This window comes from Oncorhynchus gorbuscha, linkage group LG02 (assembly GCF_021184085.1).
Source record: "Oncorhynchus gorbuscha isolate QuinsamMale2020 ecotype Even-year linkage group LG02, OgorEven_v1.0, whole genome shotgun sequence".
Lineage (NCBI taxonomy): Eukaryota > Metazoa > Chordata > Actinopteri > Salmoniformes > Salmonidae > Oncorhynchus > Oncorhynchus gorbuscha.
This window is the reverse complement of record NC_060174.1, coordinates 81,222,618-81,248,782: the sequence shown is the minus strand read 5'-3', so window position 1 is coordinate 81,248,782 and position 26,165 is coordinate 81,222,618. Positions and strand designations below refer to the sequence as shown.

The 26,165-nt window shown below is 42.8% G+C and overlaps 2 protein-coding genes across 4 annotated transcripts; one reads left to right on the top strand and one right to left on the bottom strand.

Annotated features, from left to right (window-relative positions):
• Positions 1-248: 248 nt before the first annotated feature.
• On the top strand, positions 249-20,137 carry gemin5 (gem (nuclear organelle) associated protein 5). 2 transcript variants are annotated; one of them, XM_046323630.1, is made up of 29 exons: positions 249-1,017; positions 1,389-1,558; positions 1,663-1,817; positions 1,947-2,128; positions 3,720-3,871; positions 4,695-4,796; positions 4,943-5,075; positions 5,213-5,378; positions 5,587-5,799; positions 5,906-5,991; positions 6,161-6,243; positions 6,806-6,942; positions 7,105-7,178; positions 7,402-7,583; positions 7,889-8,028; positions 8,305-8,476; positions 8,666-8,875; positions 9,017-9,124; positions 9,296-9,418; positions 10,156-10,251; positions 15,359-15,496; positions 15,719-15,866; positions 16,077-16,196; positions 16,344-16,554; positions 16,692-16,952; positions 17,143-17,305; positions 19,144-19,654; positions 19,752-19,836; positions 19,911-20,137. In XM_046323630.1, the coding sequence occupies exons 2-29, from the start codon at positions 1,396-1,398 to the stop codon at positions 20,070-20,072; spliced, it is 4,476 nt and encodes a 1,491-aa protein (XP_046179586.1). In that variant the 5' UTR covers positions 249-1,017; positions 1,389-1,395; the 3' UTR covers positions 20,073-20,137. The 2 variants fall into 2 exon arrangements, with proteins under 2 accessions (XP_046179586.1, XP_046179578.1); XM_046323622.1 differs by lacking the exon at positions 249-1,017 and having other exon boundaries at positions 1,038-1,558.
• A 378-nt stretch (positions 20,138-20,515) lies between these two features.
• LOC124010886 (CCR4-NOT transcription complex subunit 8) lies at positions 20,516-25,840 on the bottom strand. Of its 2 annotated transcripts, none has more exons than XM_046323652.1 (7): positions 25,819-25,840; positions 22,910-23,088; positions 22,592-22,785; positions 22,268-22,429; positions 21,967-22,111; positions 21,511-21,621; positions 20,516-21,326 (listed from the first exon to the last, which is right to left on the bottom strand). In XM_046323652.1, the coding sequence occupies exons 2-7, from the start codon at positions 23,024-23,026 to the stop codon at positions 21,198-21,200; spliced, it is 858 nt and encodes a 285-aa protein (XP_046179608.1). In that variant the 5' UTR covers positions 23,027-23,088; positions 25,819-25,840; the 3' UTR covers positions 20,516-21,197. The 2 variants fall into 2 exon arrangements, with proteins under 2 accessions (XP_046179608.1, XP_046179600.1); XM_046323644.1 differs by lacking the exon at positions 25,819-25,840 and adding an exon at positions 24,839-24,989.
• Between the last annotated feature and the right edge of the window lie 325 nt (positions 25,841-26,165).

Sequence of the window (26,165 nt, the reverse complement as noted above, 5' to 3'; positions counted from 1 at the left end):
CATTCATTTGCATATTTCATAGGGGAGTGTTTGCAAAGGGTCAAGTCTTCAAAACGTAGTCCACTCTGGAAACAACAAACTGTATTGGAATCAAATGTTTAATGATGAGAACATTTCCAGAATGTCGGCCCAAATCTATCGCTTTCCATCTTCTCCCACTTTAGGCCAGTGGGCTTCCTCTACCATATTTCAAATGATATTTGTCACGTGCCGAATACAACAGGTGACACTGGCCATATTCAGCTGGTGTTGAGTGTTCGTAAATTAATCAGTTATTCTGCGCTCTCGAATTAACAATGACAATCGCGAACGCACAAAGACTATAACTCTTAGCTAAGAGTGACATAGTTAATATACTGGCAAGTTCGATGTTTTGGTACTAGCTAACATCATTCGGGAGCCCCAAGTTTTACTTTTTATTTAACTAGGCAAGTCAGTTGAGAACAAATTCTTACTTACAATGACGGCCTACCAAAAGACAAATGCCTCCTGCTGGGATTTAAAATGTTTTAAATTAAAATATAGGACAATACAAACATCACGACAAGACGGACCTAAAACGACAACATAACACGGTAGCAACACAAAACAGGGTACAAACATTGTTGGGCACAGACAACAGCACAATGGGCAAGAAGGTAGAGACAACAATAGTACTGCTTTAATGATATGCTGCGGTTCGTAAGGATAGCGTAGCTAACACGTCAGCCAACGTAATATATTTGAAAAGTCAATGCTTTATTACAATGCTCAACCTTTCTTTAACAGTTGTCACAATTGTCAGCAATGAAATTGTATCCGATATCGTCGGACTTCGGCTGCATATTTTCCACAATTTTTTTGAAATCTGAAACCGTTGTGAAGTCTCGCCCTTCTCTAAAGAATTAGCATTGTGGCCCTAAAAGCACGTACATAGTGTGCACTGCTTGAATATTTCGAATGTTGGCGTATTTAGTACAATATCCATGATATAACCAATAAGCATACTACATACTCAAATACGTCGCAAATAGTATGGTAAGTGCAGTTAATATAAGTATTCGAACACAGCTCGCGTTTAGCCTATCTTCATATTGTAGTGTTCTTGTTTCGTTTTATCATTGTTAAAATCTTCATATACAGTAAATTATTAAAATGCATAATATAAAAATATGAGCTGATAAGACTACATGTATTTATCAAATGCGATGGGAAAAAAGGCAAGCATACTGACATAGTTTAACCCTTCTCTGGTTCCGTACTCTTTACGACAATTGGGTCAATCATACGGCTTTCGTTCTGTTTATGATGCAGCATGAACGCTCCACTTGAATAAGACATGTGCTTTTGAATCGTTCTTTATTCCCCAGTGATGTGAATAGATTTTGATTTACTGTATATCAATTTAGATTCTGAATGTCGATTACTTCTTTCACAATGCACGAGAGACTTCTTCCAGCCTCTCCAAACTGGTACTCTTCGCGATGCAGTGACACGAATGACAAGGGTATATTGGCGTTTGGAGCTAAAAACACCATATATTTGGTTGACGTTACAGCATCATCCTCTACAGTTGTTGGTAAGTACCCTATTATTCTTATGTTAGCCATTGTGTGTTCTAGAAGTCAGTCAGTGGACATGTATTAAATAAACATGGCTAATTCTAATTTGTCTTGCTTTCAGGTGAACTGGTTGGCCACAGAGAGAGAGTGTCTGGCTTCTCATTCTGCCAGCATGCCGGACAAAGCCATAATTGTGCCAGTACTTCAGATGATGGGACTGTTAAATTCTGGGACACAAATGAGAAGGTCCTGGTAAAGGAGCACAAAACTCACCAGGTAAGTTCCACTCTGAGACCTTTTTGAATAGTGTTGATTCCATCTTGTCTCTCTCTACCAGGTTTAAGATACAATACTTTGAAAAACTTTTTCTATGAGAAAATGTATCTAAGTCTATTATGTGTACAGAACACCATCACAGCCCTCCACTGGTCCCCTGGGGAAAAGAACCTTGTGGTGTCAGGGGATGAGAAGGGCATTGTGGTCTGCTACCAGTACAACACTGGTGAATCTCAAAGCTTCTTCCCCGAACCAAGGAATATCTTCTGCCTGTCCTGCTCCCCTCACAACTGGCACTATGTTGCTGTGGGGTATGATATTTAACTTCTAGTGGTGCATGCATGCACAATAATTGCTTATGCTGAGAAGTGTACATTTTAGGGCTGTCCACGACTAAAAAAAATCTTGGTCGACCGAAAGTCGTCTGCTCAAAACGTGTATTTTTCCATGTAAATATACACCCTATGTGTTTTAATAAAATAAACAATATATGCAATGAGCTGTCTGATGCTTTAAGCTCACTGTTTGATGAAATAAGACACAAATTACTCAAAGGGGAGCTAGAGATCAAGATAAACAGAAGAAGAAGAAAATGTAACATGTCCCGACCATCCTCCTACTGGCTTTCCCAAATTCTGTCGTTACTCTCCTGAAGTTGCTGGGCAATAGGCTACACAAGGAGTCTGCAAAATTTCTCATGTGGAATGCCAATTTATCTTACAATTTCTATCGATCTGTGTGCCAGTTATGGTTTTCTTATGCATATTTTCGTGGAACAGTTTCATTGAATTTATAATAACGTCTTCGGTATTTCAACATCATTCTCATGTGGTTAATCAAAATTCGATGAATATTATACAAACCCAAAAAGTAACTCCTATTGCCATTGCCAACTATGTAAAAAATAGCCTATAAAGCTAACAAATAAAAACATTCCAGCCTGCAGGTAGAAAATATCTCGAGTTTAAATATAAATATCCTATAAGTCACATTGGCATGGCATGTCTGCAACGAACTTCAAATATTGTATCAACTATTAACTTGGTTCCGGCCTGAAGCTCCTTGCAATCAGAAATATGTTTAGATCCACAAATGGGCACATTTATATTCCTACATTTTTGCAACGGCCAGGTAGCCTATAGGCCTACTTCAAAGCGTTATCAGGTGTGCGTCCTTACTCAACATTGACAGGAGCGCTCCAAACAAAAGACTGACTAAATTTACAAAACTCATGAATGGAATTAAATTAACCAAAATGTGTTTCTTGTGTAGCATAGGTTGTGCACTCTGCAAACAATGTGTCCACTCTGACAATGAGAACAGTAAAATACTGGAGTAATAATATATTTAATGCATTAACAGACATTACAGTAACCAAACAAACATTGTAGATTAGGAATTAATGGTAAATATACTACTGGCAATATATGTAATGGGGAATTGATGTACACTAACAATCAAACGCAAACAGTTCACACAATGAAGTTATGAAACAATGCATGTGCACAATGGTTTGGAAAGTGCATTCTGGAGAGAGATGTGCCTTGTGCAGCCACATTCCCCTTCTTGGACTGTCCTATCCCACAGCCTCCGCAATGGATTAGATCACTGAGATGGGTGTCAATAAGATGGGTTTCTCGTGTGCCATTAAAAACTCATATATATTTATATTTTCTACTGCTCGACAACAACAACAAAAATCTAGGTTGAAGTAATTAAAAAAATTAAAAAAATAAAAAAAATTCTAGATTGACCAACAGCCTATAGACCTGTTAAATAATTGCGGTCAGCCCTAGTACATTTCACAGCATCCATCGATATGCATCACGAACAGCAAATACCAGTGACAAATTACTTCCCAGGAAAACATTACATGTGATTATGTATCTTAATCTCTCTTAGGTACAAAGATGGCATGATTGTGCTGATTGACATCAGTAAGAAAGGTGAGGTGGTGCATCGTCTCCGTGGCCATGACGACGAGATCCACGCCCTGGCCTGGGCTCCACTACCCAATGAGGAGGTGCTTTACAGCAGAGTAGACGACAACACAGGTGGTGTATTATGAAAGATGCTGTGCCGAGCCATCCTAAATGTATTCAGTCAGTGACAAGTGGCATGATGAGAGAACTATCTATTTTTAGTCATCAATGTTTTTAAGATACGTTTTACCCCTTTGTCCACCAATGTATGCCTAAGGCCAGAAACCTTGGTGTCTTTTTTCCCCCCCCTGACCTAAACCTCGTGAAGAAGGTTGTCCAGTCCTGCTCATCTAAGAAATATAGTTAAAGTCAAGTATTTTATTTGTCACTGATCTGGAGAAAGTTATACATGCTTTTATTTCCTCACACCTATATTACTGTAACTCAGTCAGAAATCACTCTGTCTATAGTAAGTTCAAAATGCAGCTTGGCTTTTAAGAAGCACTAGGAAGTGTAGCCATTACCATATCACACCTATTTTAGCTTCTCTTAGAAAATAATAGAAAATTGTACTACATGTTTAAGGCTTGGTTTAGCCTCATCCTATATCGGATCTTTTATCTCCCTACGAATCAGGAAGCAGCCAGAGATCCTCTGGCAAGGCACTGTTGACAAGGCACTCATACATTAAAAGACACTGGAATCCTGATCATCTCTGGCAGACTATTTCAAAGTCTAGGTTGAAAACAGAGGGAGCTTTTGCCCTTTAGTGCCCCTAGACTTTGGAATGGTCTGCCAGAGGAGATCAGGATTTCAGTGTCTTTTAATGTATGAGTTTAATTAGCTTTTCTTTTTCATTGTCCTTTCTCTTGTCTTTCTGTTTTTGTTATTACTGTTTTATTATTTTATGTGAATCACTTTAATTTGTTACGTATAATTAAAATTATATTTTCAGAAACGACCAATGGGATGACCGAGGGCAAAGAAAAGGGGTGTTATCTTGCATCTGGGAGCAAGGACCAGACCATAAGAATCTGGAGCACGCTGAAGGGCAAAGGTGAGACGATATCCTAACTGAGTTAACAACCTGCATCCTCCATAGCTTTAGCTGCATATCATACTACTATTGAGAGTTTGTGCAGTATGCTCTTTAAGAGGGTCCCATCTCTTGGAGTTAAAGATGATTATGTCTCTCTCTGTCAGGTGTGATGACCATGAAGCTACCGTTCCTGAAGAGAAGAGGGACAGGGGTGGATCCTGCGGTCAAGGAGAGACTCTGGCTCACTGTGCACTGGCCTAAGGGGAAGCCAACGCAAGTCGTATCAAGCTGCTTTGGGTATGAACTATAAAAACATAATTGAGGATGGTATAGTTAATTGTGATAAATGTGTTTTAGGCGGCAACTCGCTAATACTTAATTATTTTGAGCATTCGTTTTGTCCAGACTGTACTAACATCCCCCTGTATGTGAAGGGGTGAGCTGATCTTGTGGGACCTCACCAAGGGAGGCAAGCAGAAGTGGAGTCTGTTAGGAGCATCCTCAGAGGGCCAGAACCACAGCAGGATCGTGTTCAACATGAGCTCAGTATGTGTTCAGGACAACAGAGAGCTCCTGCTCAGCACCTCAATGGACAGAGAGGTGAGATGAGAGTTAAACCCTCTCGATGTAGCTTTAGCAAGCAATTTACTGACTGTCTATTGACAACAGTGACACTTTGAGTATGGTGTGTAATTGGTTCCTATAAGTGGTCAATCAAACATGCGGTTTATGAGCAGTACTTAGCGTGCATATGTGCCGAGAGTGATTACAGAATTTCTCACAAATTTGCTTCTTATCATTATTCCAGATAAAATGCTGGGATCTGTCGTCGTTGGACTGCTGCTGGACCCTTCCCACCCTGGGGGGGTTTGTGTACACCCTGGCCTTCTCTCCTGTGGGTACGGGCTGCTTGGCCCTGGGGGTGGGAGACGGCATGATCCGCGTGTGGAGCACCCTCTCAATCCAGAACAAGTACGACACCAAGACCTTCTGGCAGGGCATCAAGTCCAAAGTCACAGCGGTAAGAGACTCTTAGGGCATGTTGATATCAGTTATTGACTAATGGTTTATGGTAAAACTGAATATGGCTAGCGTGTGTGTGTTTGACAATTCTTTGTTCATTACAGTTGTCCTGGCATCCAACAAAAGAAGGATCCTTAGCTTTTGGAACCGATGACGGCAAAGTTGGCATTTACGATGCTTTCTCTAACAAGTAAAACTCTTCATCTACAACTTTCTCTTAACTCTAGTATCTGAGATACTGTATGTTGGCGGTTTAATCAAATCCATACTGTTAGTGATTATCAACACTTCTCACCAAGATAATGACATTTCATGTCTGTTATGACGATAATGAAAGGTCTTTATTGTGTTGTTTCCAGGCCCCCTCAGGTATCCAGCACTTATCACAAAAAGACTGTGTACACATTAGCCTGGGGACCCCCAGTCCCTCCTCTGTCATTTGGTAAGCTCTTAATAAGTGTAAGTGTGTGTGTACTGTATGCTGAGCACCCTCTGACCCAGCAACTTCTCTGAGTGGACGTTGTGCCAAAGCCATGAGTCAGCAGAAAGCATGCATCTCTTGACACTTTTTTAATATACTCCATAATTCAATGAGTTGCAAAAACAATTCTCTCTCCCTGAGCCATTCATTGGGAAATGAAGATGGTGGAAAGTACATTTTACCAGCTGCCGGCAGATGACATTTTGATTACCGTATCAGTCATTCAGTCTTTTGAAGCAGTAAACATAATTGCTCCTGTGAGAAAGATCTGCTGATGGTTTCTAAACCAACAAAGACCTGTTAATTTTTTTAGACACTTTCTGCTGGAAAGGCTCCATAATGTCATGTGGACATTGAGATTGAGATGTGACGTCTTGAGGGTTATCAATAACTGATTAGTGTTGTCAGAATCTGCAACCATCAGATAATATACCATAATGTACGCTGGATGAGTATGATTGTGTGTGAATAAGCAAGACAAGGGGGTGCTGGAACAGTGTATAACAGTCAGCATGTCATCCAGGTGGAACAGGAGACCGTCTGTCCTACAGCCTGTATAGCTGTGCTGGAGAGGGCATCATCCTACAGCATGACCCCTGGAAACTGGCGGGAGAGGCCACAGACATTGACAGGGTCATCAAGGACACCAACAGCATCAAGGTGAGATGGAAGGGCTATTTACATTTATGCATTTCCTTTTCAGCAAAATCCTCTACTTAATTCCTTAAGTATTTTACCCAATCACTGCATGTGGCGATGTGCAATTGAATATAATGTTGGTAATTTGAATAGGTTTTGAAGGTCATGTTCTATTTTCTGCAGCACAAGCTGTCACCCCACACAGATCTCAGCTGGAAACCAGATGGTAAAGTTGTGGCCATCGGCAATGAGGACGGGTGAGTCCTCTCATTCCCTTAAACTGTGTATATAGGCCTGGAGAATTGCCTGGAACCAACTGTCGTCTAGAATGATTGAGTGCCTATCTAAAATAAGACTACAGCTGTAATGATGCATTTACTGTAATGTGCTAGATTTTATTTATGTATCCATTTACAGTAGGTCACAAAGTGCTTGAAATGATATGGGGCTAACTATATTTCCTGGCTTTGTCTCTTTCAGGTCTGTAGAGGTATACCAGGCTCCGACTCTCAAGCTGCTGTGTACCATCCAGCAGCACCATAAGATCATCAACGTGCTGCGCTGGCACCATGACCACAGTTCCCTGCCTGAGCTGCAGTACCTCCTGGCCTCTGGGTCCAGCAACGCCTTGGTCTATGTCCATGACCTCCGCACTGTCATAGGTGAAGAGAGTTCCCCAGGGTTGTATTCTAAGAGCTGAATCTTATTTTGAGATCTGAGTGTTTAACTTAAATATTCTATTGATATGTTGTCTGATCTGTGTGAAAGACAAGTGTGCATATCTCAAGGTATGATGCAGTGAGGGTAATATGGGATGTAGAGACAGCAGTAGGCCAGCGGAGGTCTCCATTGTGAACGGTAGCTATGATAACTAATGGCCTTGGAAGATGCTATGCAGGAGTTAGCCATTTCTGGTTAATTTCACAGTATTTTGAAGTGGTCACTGTTTTTCTTTGTCTTTGTTCAGAGACTCCTCCAGAGATTCCCGTTGTGATGACCGAGGCGTATCGGAGCCTGGCGGGTCACACAGCCAAGATCACTGGCCTGGCCTGGAGCCCCCACCACGACGGGAGACTGGTCACCGTCTGTTACGATGGTACAGCACAGGTCCGTCCCAATGTGTTATTTACCTAACGACAGCTACACGGACCCAGCCGTTACACCTTTTACTAGTGCCTACTGTTTTCTTCCATGTGGTTCTATATAGTGATGGGGGGGAAAATGATATAGTTGCATGTCGCAATATTATTTTGATCGATTTTATTAAACCGATACATGGACTCCATGTATCGTTTCTTTTTTGTTGTTTCTAGGTAGCGTTGGCTAGTGCTAGTTGGCTGTACCTGTGCCATTTATAGCAAATTAAATCTATATGGTCCCCAGGTGTGGGATGTGCAGAAGGAGGAGGGACTGTGCAACTACAGGGGTCACAGGGGCCGGCTGCTCTGTGTCCAGTGGTCTCCTGTGGACCCGGACCTGGTCTGGACGGGAGCAGATGACTTCACTGTGCAGGAGTGGGCTGTGTCCAAGCAGGAATTCACCAAGCCCCCCAAAAGTAACAAAACATGTTTTTTTTCTAGTTTTATTCACAACGTTGCTTTTTAGAATGTTGCTGGTTGTGTAAATGGTCAACATTTGATCATTTTCATATATTTGATTGTAAAGATCCATAACATTTAGAGTGCAATGAATTGTAGATTGTTCTAATGATAATACAAAGGTAAAAATGTATTTCTCTTCTTAGCGAAAAAGACACTTGACCAAGTTAAGGCCAAGTTAAAGGCCAAGAAGAAGAAAAAGGCAACTGGGAAAGGAGGAGCAAAGGCGGAGGAGAGCTTGTCTCTAATTGGAGAGGGGAATAAAGGAGGGGCGTCCCCGGCACCAGGAGAAAGACCATCTGACAACGAGGAGGAGGAGGAGGGGAGCGAGACCACTAGCATCTCCTCAGTGACAGGTAGCACTGCAGTTATATCCAATCTACTATTACATTCAGTCTGTCTCAATCCAGTCATCTCCTTCAATTACATCTGCCATATGCAATCCTTAAATAATGACAATGTCATACAGCTCACACATACTACTCTTTTTATTTTAGTCTCTTCATCCAGTAATCAGATGGACAGACCTGTGATGGAGAAAGTGCAAAATGGAGGGAAATCATTACTTACTGTAAAGAAAGAAATTAAAAAAGTGGAGAAAACAGGTACTGTATGGAATCCTATCAAATTACACTAAGAAAATTGTTCATAGGGCACAGAGTTTTTCCTAACCACGTGAACTAACCAAGAAAAACATGGGGCCCTTTATTAAAAGACAAGTGTAAGTATCCGTCTCCATCCACTCCAACCCCCCTTGCGGTCTGTCTTTCCTCCAGAGGTGACTCTGAAGAAGAGGAAACCTCGCTCCATGCTGCCCCTCAGTACCTCCATGGACCACCGCCCCAGAGAAGACCTCCAGCAGGACTGTCTCAACCTGGCAACAGTCAGGCACTCTGAGGGTGAGACTCAATCCATCCTTATCTGGATTATACTACAAGATTAGACATGTAGCCCTGTAGCTACACCTTTTGAGGACCTATATCAGGGATCATCAGCTAGATTCAACTGTGGGACGTTTTATTTGGGGGTCGGGGGGCCCAGAACATAATTACAAATAGGTGGTAGACTGCAAATTGACTGCAAGAATCCCAAACAGTTATTTTTGACTAAAAGGTAATCATTTCAAACCTCACTTACATTTGTATACGATCACGTAGGTGGTAGACTGCAAATTGACTGCAAGAATCCCAAACAGTTATTTTTGACTAAAAGGTAATCATTTCAAACCTCACTTACATTTGTATACGATCACGTGTCTCTCTATTATGCATAGATATATCTAGATATATATATATATATGAACTGATTTCTTAAATTAAAATCACTTGGCGCTGATTTCCTGATGTTTTTAGTCTGTTTTTTTGTTCAGAACTTAGGGGGCCAAATAAACCTCCGTTGGGGAACCCTGACCAAAACAATGAACAAGTACTCAACTATTGTTTCCTGACTACATTTTCATGTGTAGGCGCCGGCATAAAAAAAGCACCAGGATTTGTCTTTATTTAAGTCTGCATCATAAGATTCATGAGATATGATCCAGAAAGATAAGTGGTCATTTTTTTTCTGTCCTCCATAGAGCAGCATTTGACTCTGTCTTTGTCCATCCCTGTCTTTGTCCATCCCTGTCTGTCCTCAGCCTCTCCAGCCCACTGTGTCCCAGGCCTGGGAGATCACATCCAACTGGGTCTGTTCGCAGACAGAGATGCCCTCTATAGGATGTTCCAAGAGGAGGGTGAGTACACTATCTTGTGTTGTATTATATGATTGTTATTACACGTTCATAACGATTACATAATTTTTAAACAATTTAATAGCACTTATTATAACACTTTCATAATACATATACATGTGTTATAATGCTTTCTCTATGTGAATGTGTGTGTATATACAGTACCAGTCAAAAGTTTGGACACCTACTCATTCCAGGGTTTTTCTGTATTTTTACTATATTCTACATTGTACAATAAGAATGAAGATATCAAAACTATGAAATAACATGAAGTAACCAACTTTTTTTTTTTTTTTTTTACTTTTTACTAATCAAAATGTATTTTAGAATCTTCGAATTAGACACCCTTTGCATTGATGACAGCTTTGCACACTCTTGGCATTCTCTCAACCAGCTTCACCTTGAATGCTTTTCCAACAGTCTTGAAGGAGTTCCCACATGCTGAGCACTTGTTGGCTGCTTTTCCTTCGCTCTGCATTCCAACTCATCCCAAACCATCTCAATTGGGTTGAGGTGGGTGACTGGAGGCCAGGTCATCTGATGCAGCACTCCATAACTCTCCTTATTGGTCAAATAGCCCTTACACAGCCTGGGGGAGTGTTTGATCTTTGTCCTGTTGAAAAACAAGTGATAGTTCCACTAATCGCAAACCAGATGCGATGGCATATCGCTGCAGAATGCTGTGGTAGCCATGCTGGTTGTGTGCCTTGAATTCGAAATAAATAAATCCCAAAAGCAAAGCACACCATCACACCTCCACTTCCATGCTTCACGTTTGGAACCACACATGTGGATATCATTTGTTCACCTACTCTGCGTCTCACAAAGACTCATCAGACCAAAGGACAGATATCCACCGGTCTAATTTCCATTTCTCGTGTTTCTTGGCCCAAGCAAATCTCTTCTTCTTATTGGTGTCCTTTTGTAGTGGTTTCTTTGCAGTGATCGATCATGAAGGCCTGATTCACGCAGTTTCCTCTGAACAGTTGATGTGAAGGTAACTTGAACTCTGAAGAATTTATTTGGGCTGCAATTTCTTAGGCTGGTAATGTCTGCAGCAGTGGTAACTCTGGGTCTTTTATTCCTGTGGCAGTCCTCATGAGAGCCTGTTTTATCATAGCGCCTGATGGTTTTTGCGACTGCACTTGAAACTTACAAAATTCTTGAAGTGTTCCGCAGTGACTGACCTTCATGTCTTGAAGTAATGATGGACTGTCATTTCTCTTTGCTTATTTGAGCTGTTATTGCCATACTGTGGACATGGTCTTTTACTACATAGGGCTATGTTCTGTATACCATCCCTACCTTGTCACAACAAAACTGATTGGCTCAAACGCATTAAGAAGGACATACATTTCACAAATTAACTTTTAATAAGGCACACCTGTTAATTGAAATGCATTCCAGGTGGCTACCTCATGAATTTGATTAAGAGAATGCCAAGAGTGTCCATTGCTGTCAAGGCAAAGGGTGGCTTCTTTGAAGAATCCTTTTAAATCTAAATATATTTAGATTTTAACACTTTTTTTTGGGGGGGGGGTTAATACCTGATTCCATATGTGTTATTTCATAGTTTCGATGTGTTCACTATTATTCTACAATGTAGAACATAGTAAAACATAAAGAAAAACCCTTGAATGAGTAGGTGTCCAAATTTATGACTGTGTGTGTGTGTGTGTGTGTGTGTGTGTGTGTGTGTGTGTGTGTGTGTGTGTGTGTGTGTGTGTGTGTGTGTGTGTGTGTGTGTGTGTGTGTGTGTGTATATATGTATTATTACACACACACTACATGACCATAAAGTATGTGGACAACTGGTGAGGATGAACTGGCCATTTCCCCTCATTTGAAAGGGTGTCTACAACCCTTACTGTATATACAGTGCATTCGGAAAATATTCAGACCCCTTCCCTTCAACATTTTGTTACGTTACACCCGTCTGTATAACGTCCCACAGTTGACGGTACATGTCAGAGTAAAAACCAAGCCATCAGGTCGAAGGAATTGTCGGTAGAGCTCCAAGATAGGATTGTGTCGAGGCACAGACCTGGGGTAGGGTACCAAATAATATCTGCAGCGTTGAAGGTCCCCAAGGACACAGTGCCCTCCATCATTCTTAAATGGAAGAAGTTTGGAAACACCATGACTCTTCCTAGAGCTGACTGTCTGGCCAAACTAAGCAATCAGGGGAGAAGGGCCTTGGTCAGGCAGGTGACCAAGAACCCGATCGTCACTCTGATAGAGGTCCAGAGTTCCTCTGTGGAGAAAGGGGAACATTCCAGAAGGACAACCATCTCTGCAGCACTTCACCAATCAGTCCTTTATGGTAGAGTAGCCAGACGGAAGGCACATGACAGCCTGCTTGGAGTTTGCCAAAAGGCACCTGAAGAAACTCAGACATTGAGTAACAAGATTATCTGGTCTGTTGAAACCAACATTGAACTCTTTGACCTGAATGCCAAGCGTCATATCTGGAGGAAACCTGGCACCATCCCTACGATGAAGCATGGTGATGGAACCATCATGCTATGTGGATGTGTTTCAGCCTCAGGGACAAGGATACTAGTCAGGACCAAGGCAAAGATGAACAGAGTAAAGTACAGAGAGATCCTTGATGAAGCACTCAGGACGTCAGACTGGGGTGAAGATTCATCTTCCACCAACAGGACAACGACCCTAAGCACACTGAGGCTAGGAAACATTGTCATCACCGATAATCCACTATAGTTGAACATTTCAATAATCATTTTTCTATGGCTGGCCATGCTTTCCACCTAGCTACCCCTACCCCAGTCAACTGCCCTGCAACCCCCCACAGCAACTCGCCCAAGCCTCCCCATTTCTCCTTCACCCAAGTCCAGATAGCTGATGTTCTGAAAGAGCTGCAAAAGTTAACAAACAGATCACCGACCATTTCGAATCCCACCGTACCATCTCCTCTATGCAATCTGTTTTCAGAGCTGGTCATGGGTGCACCTCAGCCACGCTCAAGGTCCTAAACGATATCATAACCGCCATCGATAAGAGACATTACTGTGCAGCCGTATTCATCGACCTGGCCAAGGCTTTCGACTCTGTCAATCACCACATTCTTATCGGCAGACTCAACAGCCTTGGTTTCTCAAATTACTGCCTCGCCTGGTTCACTAACTACATCTCAGAGTTCAGTGTGTCAAATCGGAGGGCCTGTTGTCTGGACCTCTGGCAGTCTCTATGGGGGAGGGTTCAATTCTCGTGCCGACTCTCTTCTCTGTATACATGAATGATGTCGCTCTTGCTGCTGGTGATTCTCTGATCCACCTCTACGCAGACGACAACATTCTGTATACTTCTGGCCCTTCTTTGTACACTGTGTTAACTAACCTACAGACGAGCTTCAATGCCATACAACTCTCCTTCCGTGGCCTCCAACTGCTCTTAAACGCAAGTAAAACTAAGTGCATGCTCTTCGACTGTTCGCTGCCTGCACCTGTCCGCCCCTCCATCCAGCATCACTACTCTGGACGGTTCTGACAACTACAAATACCTAGGTGTCTGGCTAGACTGTTAACTCTCATTCCAGACTCACATTAAGCATCCCCAATCCAAAGTTAAATCTAGAATCAGCTTCCTATTTCGCAACAAAGCATCCTTCACTCATGCTGCCAAACATACTCTTGTAAAAACGGACCACCCTACCGATACTCGACTTCGGCAACGTAATTTACAAAATAGCCTCCCAACAGTCTACTCAACAAATTGGATGCAGTCTATCACAGTGCCATCCGTTTAGTCACCAAAGTCACATATACTACCCACCACTGCAACCAGTACACTCGTTGGCTGGCCCTCGCTTCAAACTCGTCGCCAAACCCATTTGTTCCATGTCATCTACAAGTCTTTGCTAGGTAAAGCTCCGCCCTATCTCAGCTCACTGGTCACCATAGCAGCACCCACTCTTAGCATGCGCTCCAGCAGGTATATCTCACTGGTCACCCCCAAAGCCAATTCCTCATTTGGCTGCCTTTCCTTCCAGTTCTCTGCTGCCAATGACTGGAACGAACTGCAAAAATCACTGAAGCTGGAGACTCATCTCTCCCTCACTAGCTTTAAGCACCAGCTGTCAGAGCAGCTCACAGGTCACTGCATCGATACATAGCCCATCTGTAAATATCCCATCCAACTACCTCACCTCAATACAGTTATTTATACATCTTGCTCCTTTGCATCCCAGTATCTCTACTTGCACATTCATCTTCTGCACATCTATCCCGCCAGTGTTTAATTTGTATATTGTAATTACTTCGCCACCATGGCCTAGTTATTGCCTTAACTCCCTTATCTTACCTCATTTGCACACACTGTAGATAGACTTTTTCTACTGTATAATTGACTGTATGTTTGTTTATTCCATGTGTAACTCTGTGTTGTTGTATGTTTCGAACTGCTTTGCTTTATTTTGGCCAGGTCACAGTTGTAAATGAGAACTTGTTCTCAACTAGCCTACCTGGTTAAATAAAATAAATAAATAAACACAGCCAAGACGATGCATGAGTTGCTTCGAGACAAGTCTCTAAATGTCCTTCAGTGGCCCAGCCAGAGCCAAGACTTGAACCCAAGTGAGCATCTCTGGAGAGACCTGAAAATAGCTGTGCAGTGACGCAACCCAGGATCTGCAGAGAAAAATGGGATCCCCAAATACAGGTGTACAAAGCTTGTAGCGTCATACCCAAGAACACTGAAGGCTGTAATCGCTGCCAAAGGTGCTTCAACAAAGTACTGAGTAAAGGGTCTGAATATTTATGTAAATAAGTTATTTCTGTGGGGTTGTTTTCGTAATAAATGTTACATTTCTAAACCTGTTTCCGCTTTGTCATTATGGGGTGTGTTGTGTGTAGATGTAAATTTCTTTAATCCATTTTATAATACGGCTGTAACGTAACAAAATGTTGATAAAGTGAAAGGGACTGAATACTTTCCAACTGCACTGTGTGTGTGTGTGTGTGTGTGTGTGTGTGTGTGTGTGTGTGTGTGTGTGTGTGTGTGTGTGTGTGTGTGTGTGTGCGCGGATAAAAGGTGACTGACAAATCACTTCCATTCTTCTTATGTTGTGGTGTGCCTTTGAATCCTGTAGAGGAGGGCCATGTGGAGGCAGGTCACTATGAGTCTGCGGTGTACCTGAGACTATGGAAAGGTGACATCGCTGGAGCTCTGCAGGTGGCCACTGAGAAAGGAGAGCTGAGTGATCACCTGCTCTCAGTTGCACCTATGGGTAAATGGCACTCATTTGAATTGTAAAATGTTTTTATTTCTTTAATATTTATTCAATTTTAGAATGCATATTTAGAATATTAAGTTGATTCAACAACCAACTAGTCAATTTAGTTCGTTTTTGATTAGTATAATTTTTTTGTTCTCTTGCTCTTTGACATGGTGAGGTGCTGTATGTATGGATGCATGCAGGTGTGTAATAACACTTGTGAAACCCTCTCAGCTGGTTACCAGGTGTGGCTGAAGACCGTGGAGGTCTATGTGAAGCAGCTGTGTCTTCAGGAGCAGTTCCTCAAGGCTGCCTCCCATCTTCTCTCCATCAACAAGGTCTACGAGGCCATCGACCTCCTCAAGTCCCACCAGCTCTACAGGTCATTCAGCAGACACACACACACACGTTTGTCTGTTTATTTTACACATAAATGATGAAATAAAGAATAACAAAGTTAGTGTTGTAGGAGGATCCATTAGAGTATCTTCTAAGTGGTAGGATTTTAGATTGTGCTACCTGTGACTGACCTATCAATGGGAGTGATCATTGTAATCTCTAAGCTGTGAGTGAAATGTTTGTGCTTTCTCAGGGAGGCCATAGCCCTGGCCAAGGCTAGGCTGCAGCCAGATGACCCTGTGCTCAAGAAGCTCTACACCACCTGGGCAGCCGTGCTGGAGAAAGACGGCCACTTGTCTACTGCTGCTAAATGGTTATTAAGACTAACCTTTACCTATTTTCATTAATAAAACTGCGTCTTGGTGTAAAAGTGCACTGTGCAATGCAGGTAGAGTAAAATGTGGTTCCTCGAAATAGCCAACTTGATGCTAAAGGAACTCGCTGTGTATTTATCACTCAGTTATCTCGCCGTGGACTCCAGCTTCGACGCAGCCAAAGTCATCGCCAAGAAAAACGACCCCGTCTCACTGAAGACGGCCGCCAGTCTGGCGAGGATCGCTGGCGAAAGCGACCTGTCCTATTCACTCTCCCTGAGATGTGCCAAAGACCTGGCGTCCTCTCAGGATTGGCTGGGAGTACAGCAACTCCTCAGCACACATGAGAGCCTATTGGTAAGTTGCCCTGAACTGGCCGATGCTTATAGATGAAGATGCTCTATATAGTCCCATTGATTAGCTATAGATGATGGTCAGATAAGAGTTGCATGTTGATTTTCATGCTTTATCTATACTGTCCCCCTCTGCTATAGGCCCACCGGTTACATTACTGCACTATTGAGCTGCTCACTGTGAGTCTAACAGGGACCGACATAGTGACTTGGACCTGTTCCTCCATCCATCCCTGGTCTGCTCCCTGTAAGAATCAAGATGGCTTCCTGGCTACCCTGAAGGCTGTGTGGGAGAGAGAGTTTGCTGTCTCCCCCAGCAACCCAGAGATACTCAAAGCTCTTCACCAACAACTGAAGGCTATAGAGAATCCTCAGACAACACCTAACGTTCCTATGAAACAGGTAGGTCATCAGTGGACAAAGGCTGGGCTGGGGTGAAATTATTCTGTTGATGGGATGGAGAGATATTGACTGATCTTAATATGAAAATGTAAGTTTGTAGACATTTAGGAGAAGATCTACTCTGTAGACAGTGGTGCCTCTGCCTGTGTTTTCATCTGAACCCACTGTAAATGCTCTTGTCCCCCTCCAGCTTCTGATCCAGCTGTCCCTTGACCTGACCCTGGGTGCAGTGAGCTGGTTGCTAGGTGACTGGGGGGCGGCCCTAGAGGAGCTGTTGCAGGGCGTGGCCAGAGGGAATGAGGCGGGTCACTTCTTGCTGATGTCAGAGACCTGTAGGCTGCTGTTTCCTCAAGGTGACTCAACATCTTAGTTTACCCATCTTTATTATCCATGGCAAGGATTACACACTGACGCATAAGAATAAAAATGTATACAATGGATTATTTTTTGCACATATACTGTATTTGTACAAGTACCTTCAATTTAGAAATGCTACCATAGAGCAATGTCCAATACATATAATGTTAACAGGTTTTTTTTTTTCATACAACAGCCATTCTCTTCAGTCTTATACAAAATCCATAAACCAATCTTATACAGTTGGTGGCACAGAATGGTTAGTGAGTTAAACATTGTTTTACTATAATATAATGCATTGATAACATGTTTAATATGGATTTAATGGTGGAAGAGGCATGGCAGCTTCAGAGATCTCCTTAGATGCTCTCCAGCCTGTGCCGTGTCCATGGACATCCCAGTCAATGGACATCCTAGTATAGGAGCGGCCCCAGGGAAGTGTCCACCTCCCCCAATACCGTAGTGTTCAGAGTTGCAGCCAGTTGGTTTAATCCCAGAGCAGATGGCCATGGCTGCTCGTTCATTATTGATCGTTCTGAATGTGATGACGCCAGGCTTAAACTAATTTCTTGGCTTGGGTCCATAAAAGTCTCTGGTGTGTCTGTGGTTGTAAATAAGAATGACTGGTCCTCTGTTGCAAAACCCTACATTGTATATCACCGGGTAACACTTGAAGAGTTGGTTTCCCTTTTGAAGGGTGAGGAAGTGTCTGTGAGGAAGTGTCTGTGTGGTAGAGCAGGATGGAGGCCAGGTTCCAGTGTTCCATAGGAGTTGTTAGGGACCTGCTTCACTGACATGTCCTCAGCCATGGTGTCATAATATACCCAGGGCTCTTGGAAGTTGTTGGCGCTTGCGCCCTCTGGTGTTCCAAAAGTGGCCCAGTTCCCCTCTCCGTCTGGGCGGTTTGTTTTTATTTAACTAAGAAGGTCCGTTAACATTCTTATTTACAATGACGGCCAAACCCTAGGGTTGCTGCCCTGCTGGCTGGACCAGCGGTTGCCTACCCTGCTGGCTGGACCAGCGGTTGCCTACCTCGCACTTCCCGTAAATGTTGTCCTCGTGCATGCTTGCCACAAGTGTCCAGCTGCCAGTGGTGGTCATATCACTGAAGGTCTGGTATATTATCCCACTTACTGTGTTCAGGTAATACAGCCCATCTTCATGTTGGTCATATCGGTCCCTTATTTCTTTGCAGCTTCTGGCAATGGCTTCTGTTTCAAAGCCAGTTCTGGCCACTGCATGCCTGTCCTCCTGTACTGCTTGTGCAAGTTGAGGCAGTGAAGTGAAATGAGTTGTAAGTCTATCATCAACAGGAGAACACAGAGAAATGTCTGAGTCTCTGACTATAGGAGGTTGGCAATACTTTTATTTATACCCATGTCTTAACCATATGCTCTTATTTCCCATGTCTGAGAGAGAACTGAAAAGAAAGTTATGGATTTACTGTAATGGCATTTACTGGAAAGTACTAGCCCATCTCAGCAAAATTGTGTTGATAACAAGAATGGTAAAACTGCTAAACAATGATAAGCCTAGTTGATTATCAATAACATTCACAAGAGGCCTCACGTTTGATAAAATGTACTGTTATACTTTTAATCTGTGTGAATTAGTTCATTCCAGGAAAAAAGGCCCAACCCTTTAACTGCAGGTGCATTTTTTGTTTAAAATGTGCACAGCCTGGTGACAACAGGGCAATCTGTGCCTACACTACTCAATATCACTGGAAGTGTGGACACTAACACTGTATGGTCCTCGTCTTTCAAATGTATGAAATAAATGCATCCTTTAAACCAATGTGAAATTCTCATTAATTCTACTCTTTCTCTGCCAGGTATCGACTCCATCTCAGAACACAAAAACATGGTGGACCCCTCGGATGAGAAGGCCTTGGCTGCAGCTCGGAGCCTGCAGGCGTTTGTGTGTTACCAGGACCTCTACCACATGTGGTGGAGCCTCAGCACTAACACAGCAGGAGCTCAGAGAGACATGACTAATGGACTGCACTCAGCCAGCGAGAACCACATCAATGGATTAGATGGCCACATTACTGACACTCCAAATGGAGATGGGATGGGATGGTGTGTGAGCGCTCAGAATGGAGACGTGAAGATGGGAGTGTGTGTGAACGCTTGCCAGGTGCTGCTGTCTGAGCCCCACGCAACCTGCCAGGCCACACAGAGGGCTATAGCAAAGATCCAGCAGAGACTGGCCTCCATGGTGCACCAGCACAGCCAAACCCAGGAGACTAAAGCCAGCCATGGGGAGGGACAGACTGAAAAGCCCACCTCGGCCCAGGGCTCCACTCCAACAGACAGCCAAGAGTCCACTGATGCAGGACAAGGGTACAGCATATTTTTTCTCATTGTGTCTTTGGACATTAGTTGCTGTTTAGACTATCAAGACAACTGCAATAACTTGTTACTTATGATTGTTTTTCAGAGCTGACACTGAATCTCTACCCTGCTTGATTGCCATGGTTTCTGAGCACCACAAAGAGTTGGCTGACATCCCAGAACATGTCAAAGTAAGACACCCTCATACTTTTTTACTGAATTTTTCCTGTTGCTATTGCCTTTAAAATATTTTATTTTATTTCAGAAATATCCATACCCAGATGTTCTGGAGTGCTGCTTAGTTCTGCTCTATTTGAACAAGAGTTCCGATCTTGTTCCTGATCACCCAAAGAATGAAGCAGTGGCCTTGATCCGCAAGTATGGAACTTCCTCTCTCCGCAAAGCCTCCCAGCGATTCCTATCTTAATGGTTATTTTTCTTCAGTCTGAACAAAGTCTATGTAAAATGCACATCAATAAACATTTTCACTAAGCTAAGTCTGATTTACTATACATGGGTATATGAATACCAGCCTTCAAATAAATGTGTATTGATTCAGAAGTAGGATTTTAGTTCAATGTCTGCACTGCTGGGGGCCTAGGCCCACTCAATTGTGTACATTACCGTGGTTAGAGTATCCCTCGATCATAGGACCTGATGTCTAGTAAGACTAATAATTCCAGGTAGCACAGCAAAATATTTAGGAGCATATGTGAGAATTGGTTGCATGTCACAGCTAAAGCAAAAGCTTGGTCTAGGAAGAAATGGCAGCATGATATGGATAAAAAGGCTCTGCAGTACAACCGTTTCACCTAAATATTTTGCAACAGGGACAGAATTGGTTCAATAAGGCATGCCCAAAATAGGAAATACTATTGAAAATAGATTTTTTTTAATATACAACTGTTTCAAACAATGCATGTTGTAAAAACAATAGCAAACACAAACCATCTTTTTAAACAGAGCAGTGAACAAATTAAAAGCAAATGTTGCACAAAACTGCAGTGTGCCCCTAACACTTATACTCAGACCAGCCTGGCACCCATCTAAAACTTCAGTGAAATTTTACTTTAAAATGGTACGATCCCTACAAGCATGTATCCAACAAAGAACTGGTTTTCTGATTGATACCAAGGCTTGCGCTACAGTTGGGTTTAAATAACTTTGGTTTTGAAAAGCAGTGCAGAGAATTGTTGAGCACTTTCAAATGCTAAACTTCTTATTCGAAGTACAATACAAGAGCTGGTCCCATGCTTTTAAAAGAGTTGTTACTGCAATGCTGATAAACAAAGGTTTCTGAATACTGGTCCTGGGTGATAAAGGCTCAATAGTGGTACAATAGGGAATTTGAATGTGACAATCTGCAGTAAAATCAACTATGACAGAACAAAATGGGTTCAAGAGGAGAGTCTGGTAACCAATGTCCTTTTTGCAGCTGGTGAAGCTGGACACAGAAATTAATCTCATGTATTCTGGGAGTGGGGGGAGAAAATAAACATCTACTGGATAGGTTAAAACAAGTGCGGCTTCCACTTGATGGCCTCGCGGTCGATCAGTGCTTGTTGTTGGTTTCCTCTTGGGAAGAGCTTGAGATGCCGTTCTGATTTTGAGTGGACCCAGAGCCCAATCCATACAATCGCCCACAATACTTTGCGTCATCAATGTTGTCTTCAAAGAAAAGCTGCAAAAGAAGACAACTTGTTTCATGTAACTCCCAAGATGCCAGTCCTCATCGAGACTAGTTCTCAAACTTCCCAATCTTTTCTTTCCTGACCACTCTTCAAAAAGAGACTTGACGGGTGTAAGTACAACGTTAAATCTGTCCTTTCACCTATTAGTTGTCATGGAAGACAGACAATAGGTACCTCTTTCATCCTAAAGAAGGCCATCCCTGTGAGCAGCGAATCCGAACCGGCCTGGTGTTGTCTCCCGATCCTCTTTAGTTCCAGCTGGTCAGCCACCTCCTGGAGTCCTCCCTGAACAAACACACAGTTGACATTCAGTTAACTGGAGACATATGCTCTGCCTCAGAGGAAGTCAAAGGACATTTCATGTCAGTCACATTTTAGTGAAATAAAATATATTTAAAAAAAAGATAAGACACCTCACTATAGGCCAGCCTTGACTAACTGAGGTGGTTTGATCAGCCATGCTTGTGTGATGGAGTAACCTTGCCTGAGACTTAACTTGCATTAGGTAATCAAGCTAATGCTTCAGCTCAGCAGGCTAACAAAGTTGAGACATTTGGCAGCCAACAGTGCGTTCATTGGTTTTGCAAATACAATAACATAATAAGCAAGTTACCAGGAATGTCTCTTTACCTTCAAGTTTTTGCAGCTCTTCATCAGATATTTGACATCATAGATTGCAGGGAAGAAGAGATTGAGGATCTGGAAGAACTCATGTTCCTCCTCAGGTAGCCGGGTGTCTGTTAATAGCTTCACCAGGTAGCCAAAATCGTACCCGCTGCAAATGAGAAATACGACAAAGAGATTCATTACAACTTGATTTTGCAAATGACTACTAGGGCACTGTTGGGAGTGTTTATGACGATGGGCCCAGAGTTTATCCTGTTTACCAGAAAAAAATGCTAGGCCCACTGACATAGCAACACATCCCTACCTGTGAAAGGAGAGCCACTTGACATTTTCACACAGCACTAAACCGGATGTCATCAGGAGCTCAGCAAAGTAGAGTGTGTCAATCCCCTCTTCCTCGTGCTTTTTGAATTGGAGGCCGGAGTTCTGAAGTAAATCTATCGAGTCCTGGGAGTACATATCCTCTCTGTTTACAAAAGAACAGAATGGAACAAACAGTGAAACAACAAACAAACTATTACTCAAGAGCCTTCTAATGAGGCATCAGATCCTACCCCAAAACATAAGCATAGCATAGTTTTAATCTCATTACTGGCTATACTGTTTTATAACAAGGATTAAGACCCACGTTAAATTAAATTTGAAATTGAACTGCCATGTCGTCGTTCCAGGGGGATAGTCTCCATCCTCGTTCATAAATGACAGTCCCAGTTGGATGATTTTCAGAAGGTCCACGTTGCACCTCAAGAGCTGGTACTGGTAGTCTACCGTACTGCGAAACTCGCCAATGGGTCGAACCACCACTCCGGGGAATTCTGTGTCCTGTTGGAACAAGGACATCATTAATGACAAAAAGAAGTTTACGCAATACATACCAAAACCTTCATAGATCTACTAAGAATCAATGAAAAAGTTAGCATAAGGCACATATAGCATGATATATTACCATGGCAATGAAGTTGTAGCTTTGAATTATCTGTCGGATTTTCCTCATTTCCTCATCCACATTGCTTGCCCAGACCTCACAGATAATCTGACTGGTATCTGCCAGTGCAGCTGGCATTTTTGCAGGTTGAGGAAAGGACTGAAAACCCCGACAATTCTGCAGCACTTTCAGGGAACAGTCTGTTGAAAAAAATTCAAGAAGAGGTTGGATGTTATCTATGCCATTCAGCTACTCATCAATTAACTGCAAAATGATAGTTAAAGTTGTGTGCAGTAGCTAGAGTTAACACAAACATATATATATATATATACATACATATATATGTAGACACCCCTTCAAAATGTGTGGATTCAGCTATTTCAACCACACCCATTGCTGACAAGTGTATAAAAATCAAGCACACCGCCATGCAATCTCCATAGACAAACATTGGCAGTAGAATGTCCGTACTGAAGAACTCAGTGACTTTCAAACATGTCACTGTCATAGGATGCTACCTTTCCAACAAGTCAGTTTGTCAAATGTCTGCCCCGCTAGAGCTGCCCGGACAACTGTAAATGCTGTTATTGTGAAGATGAAATGTCTAGGAGCAACAACGGCTCAGCCGCAAAGTGGTAGGCAACACAAGCTCACAGAACAGGACGGCAGAGTGCTGAAGCATGTAAAAATCTGTCCTTGGTTGCAACTTCAGCACAAGAACTGTTCCTAGTGAACTTAATGGGTTTCCATGGCCAAGCAACCACACACAAGCCTAAGATCACCTTGCGCCAAGCATCGACTGGAGTTGTGTAAAGCTCACCGCCATTGGACTCTAGAGCAGTGGAAATGCTTTCTCTTGAGTGATGAATTACACTTCACAAATCTGGGTTTGGCAGATGCCAGGAGAACATTATGCATAGTGCCAACTGTAAAGTTTGGTGGTGGAGGAGGAATAATGGTCTGGTGCTGTTTCATGGTTCGGATTAGGCCCCTTAGTTCCAGTAAAGGGAAATCTTAACGCAACACAGCATACAATGACATACTAGACGATTCTGTGCTTCCAACTGTGGCAACAGTTTGGGAAAGGCTCTTTTCTGTTTCAGCATGAAACACGTGCAGAATGTGACTGGCCTGCAGAGCCCTGACCACAATCCCATCATTCATCTTTGGGATGAATTGGAACTTCGACTGCGAGCCTAGCCCCACATCAATGCCCTACCTCACTAATGGTCTTGCGGCTGAATAGAAGCAAGTCTACGCTGCAATGTTCCAACAATGTTCTAACCCTAACCATAGTGGAAAGTTGTTATAGCTGCAACAGGGGGACCAACTCCATATGAATGCCCATGATTTTGGAAGGAGATGTTCGACGAGCATGTGTCCACATACTTTTGGTCATGTGGTGTACATGTCTGGGCGCCTAAATCAAAACCTGACTGGCCTGTATGATGCCAGCGAGATAAAGAGCAAACGAACTTGGCTGGATAAAACAATCCCGGTGTTGGTTTTGTGCAAATGAATTAGTTTATTGTATAAACACTGAACTAGCTAAGGTTACCTAGCAACAATTAAATGACGGACAACAAGCTATGCAGTAGCTAACTAGCATCCAAATGGCATGTAGCATTAGCTGCCGTTATTCTAGCCCAGATACTGTGGAAACAATATTGTATGCCAATGCTAGCTAGCCACACTGGAAGTTAACTAAAATAAAATGTTCGCTACCTCGAATCAGTCTTCTATTACACATAGTTAGGTACAACAGCACGTAGCCAAGCTACATTGGGATAGCTAGGTAGCTCAGTTTGCCAGCATTGGTGACGTCAAGATGGCTAGCTAGCTGGAAACCACCAGGCTAGCCAACTCACGTTGGGAATTGTTTTGACTTAAATATATTATTGTATTAGCTAGCTAATATGAAACGTGTAAAGCACAAATAACAATATCTACCTGATCCGTCGTATGATCTTGTTCCGTTGGGGCTACTGCTAGCCCTTGCTAACGTTGCTGCATAACGTTGGCTTCCTTACTCTATCGGAAGTCATAGAAATACATCTAGGCAGGCGCAGTAAAAAAAAAAAAAAAAAAACTCACCTTCACGTTTCACTTGATGCTCTGACCAGTAGCTAGAGTATGGACTGTGGAGCATACACTACCTCATTGTTATCCACCCGTTTCCCCCCCAGAGAAATACAAACTTAAATTGCAACATATCTAAAGCGTGTAACTTCAATGATGTACATCAATGATGTCGCTCTTGCTGCTGGTGAGTCTCTGATCCACCTCTACGCAGACGACACCATTCTGTATACTTCTGGCCCTTCTTTGGACACTGTGTTAACAACCCTCCAGGCAAGCTTCAATGCCATACAACTCTCCTTCCGTGCCCTCCAATTGCTCTTAAATACAGGTAAAACTAAATGCATGCTCTTCAACCGATCGCTGTCTGCACCTGCCCGCCTGTCCAACATCACTACTATGGACGGCTCTGACTTAGAATACGTGGACAACTACAAATACCCAGGTGTCTGGTTAGACTGTAAACTCTCCTTCCAGACCCACATTAAACATCTCCAGTCCAAAGTTGAATCCAGAATTGGCTTCCTATTTCCCAACAAAGCATCATTCACTCATGCTGCCAAACATACCCTTGTAAAACTGACCACCCTACCAATCCTCGACTTCGGCGATGTCATTTACAAAATAGTCTCCAATTCCCTACTCAACAAATTGGATGCAGTCTATCACAGTGCCAACCGTTTTGTCACCAAAGCCCCATATATTACCCACCATTGCGACCTGTACGCTCTCGCTGGCTGGCCCTCGCTTCATACTCGTCGCCAAACCCAATGGCTCCATGTCATCTACAAGACCCTGCTAGGTAAAATCCCCCCTTACCTCAGCTCGCCGGTCACCATAGCGTCACCCACCTGTAGCACGCGCTCCAGCAGGTATATCTCTCTGGTCACCCCTGAAACCAATTCTTTCTTTGGCCGCCTCTCCTTCCAGTTCTCTGCCTCCAATGACTGGAACGAACTACAAAAATCTCTGAAACTGGAAACACTTATCTCCCTCACTAGCTTTAAGCACCAACTGTCAGAGCAGCTCACAGATTACTGCACCTGTACATAGCCCACCTATAATTTAGCCCAAACAACTACCTCTTTCCCTACTGTATTTATTTTATGTATTTATTTATTTTGCTCCTTTGCACCCCATTATTTTTATTTCTACTTAGCACATTCTTCCACTGCAAATCTACCATTCCAGTGTTTTA

What these genes read in the sequence shown, in the direction of transcription:
- gemin5 (XM_046323630.1), top strand. Translation starts at nt 1,396, where the DNA reads ATGTCGATTACTTCTTTCACAATGCACGAGAGACTTCTTCCAGCCTCT. An exon ending in AGGAGCACAAAACTCACCAG is followed by an intron (nt 1,818 to 1,946) that starts GTAAGTTCCACT and finishes TTATGTGTACAG; the next exon opens with AACACCATCACAGCCCTCCA. An exon ending in AGTCCCTCCTCTGTCATTTG is followed by an intron (nt 6,244 to 6,805) that starts GTAAGCTCTTAA and finishes CATGTCATCCAG; the next exon opens with GTGGAACAGGAGACCGTCTG.
- LOC124010886 (XM_046323652.1), bottom strand. Translation starts at nt 23,026, where the DNA reads ATGCCAGCTGCACTGGCAGATACCAGTCAGATTATCTGTGAGGTCTGG. An exon ending in GCTACAACTTCATTGCCATG is followed by an intron (nt 22,786 to 22,909) that starts GTAATATATCAT and finishes TTGTTCCAACAG; the next exon opens with GACACAGAATTCCCCGGAGT. An exon ending in AAGTGGCTCTCCTTTCACAG is followed by an intron (nt 22,112 to 22,267) that starts GTAGGGATGTGT and finishes TCTCATTTGCAG; the next exon opens with CGGGTACGATTTTGGCTACC.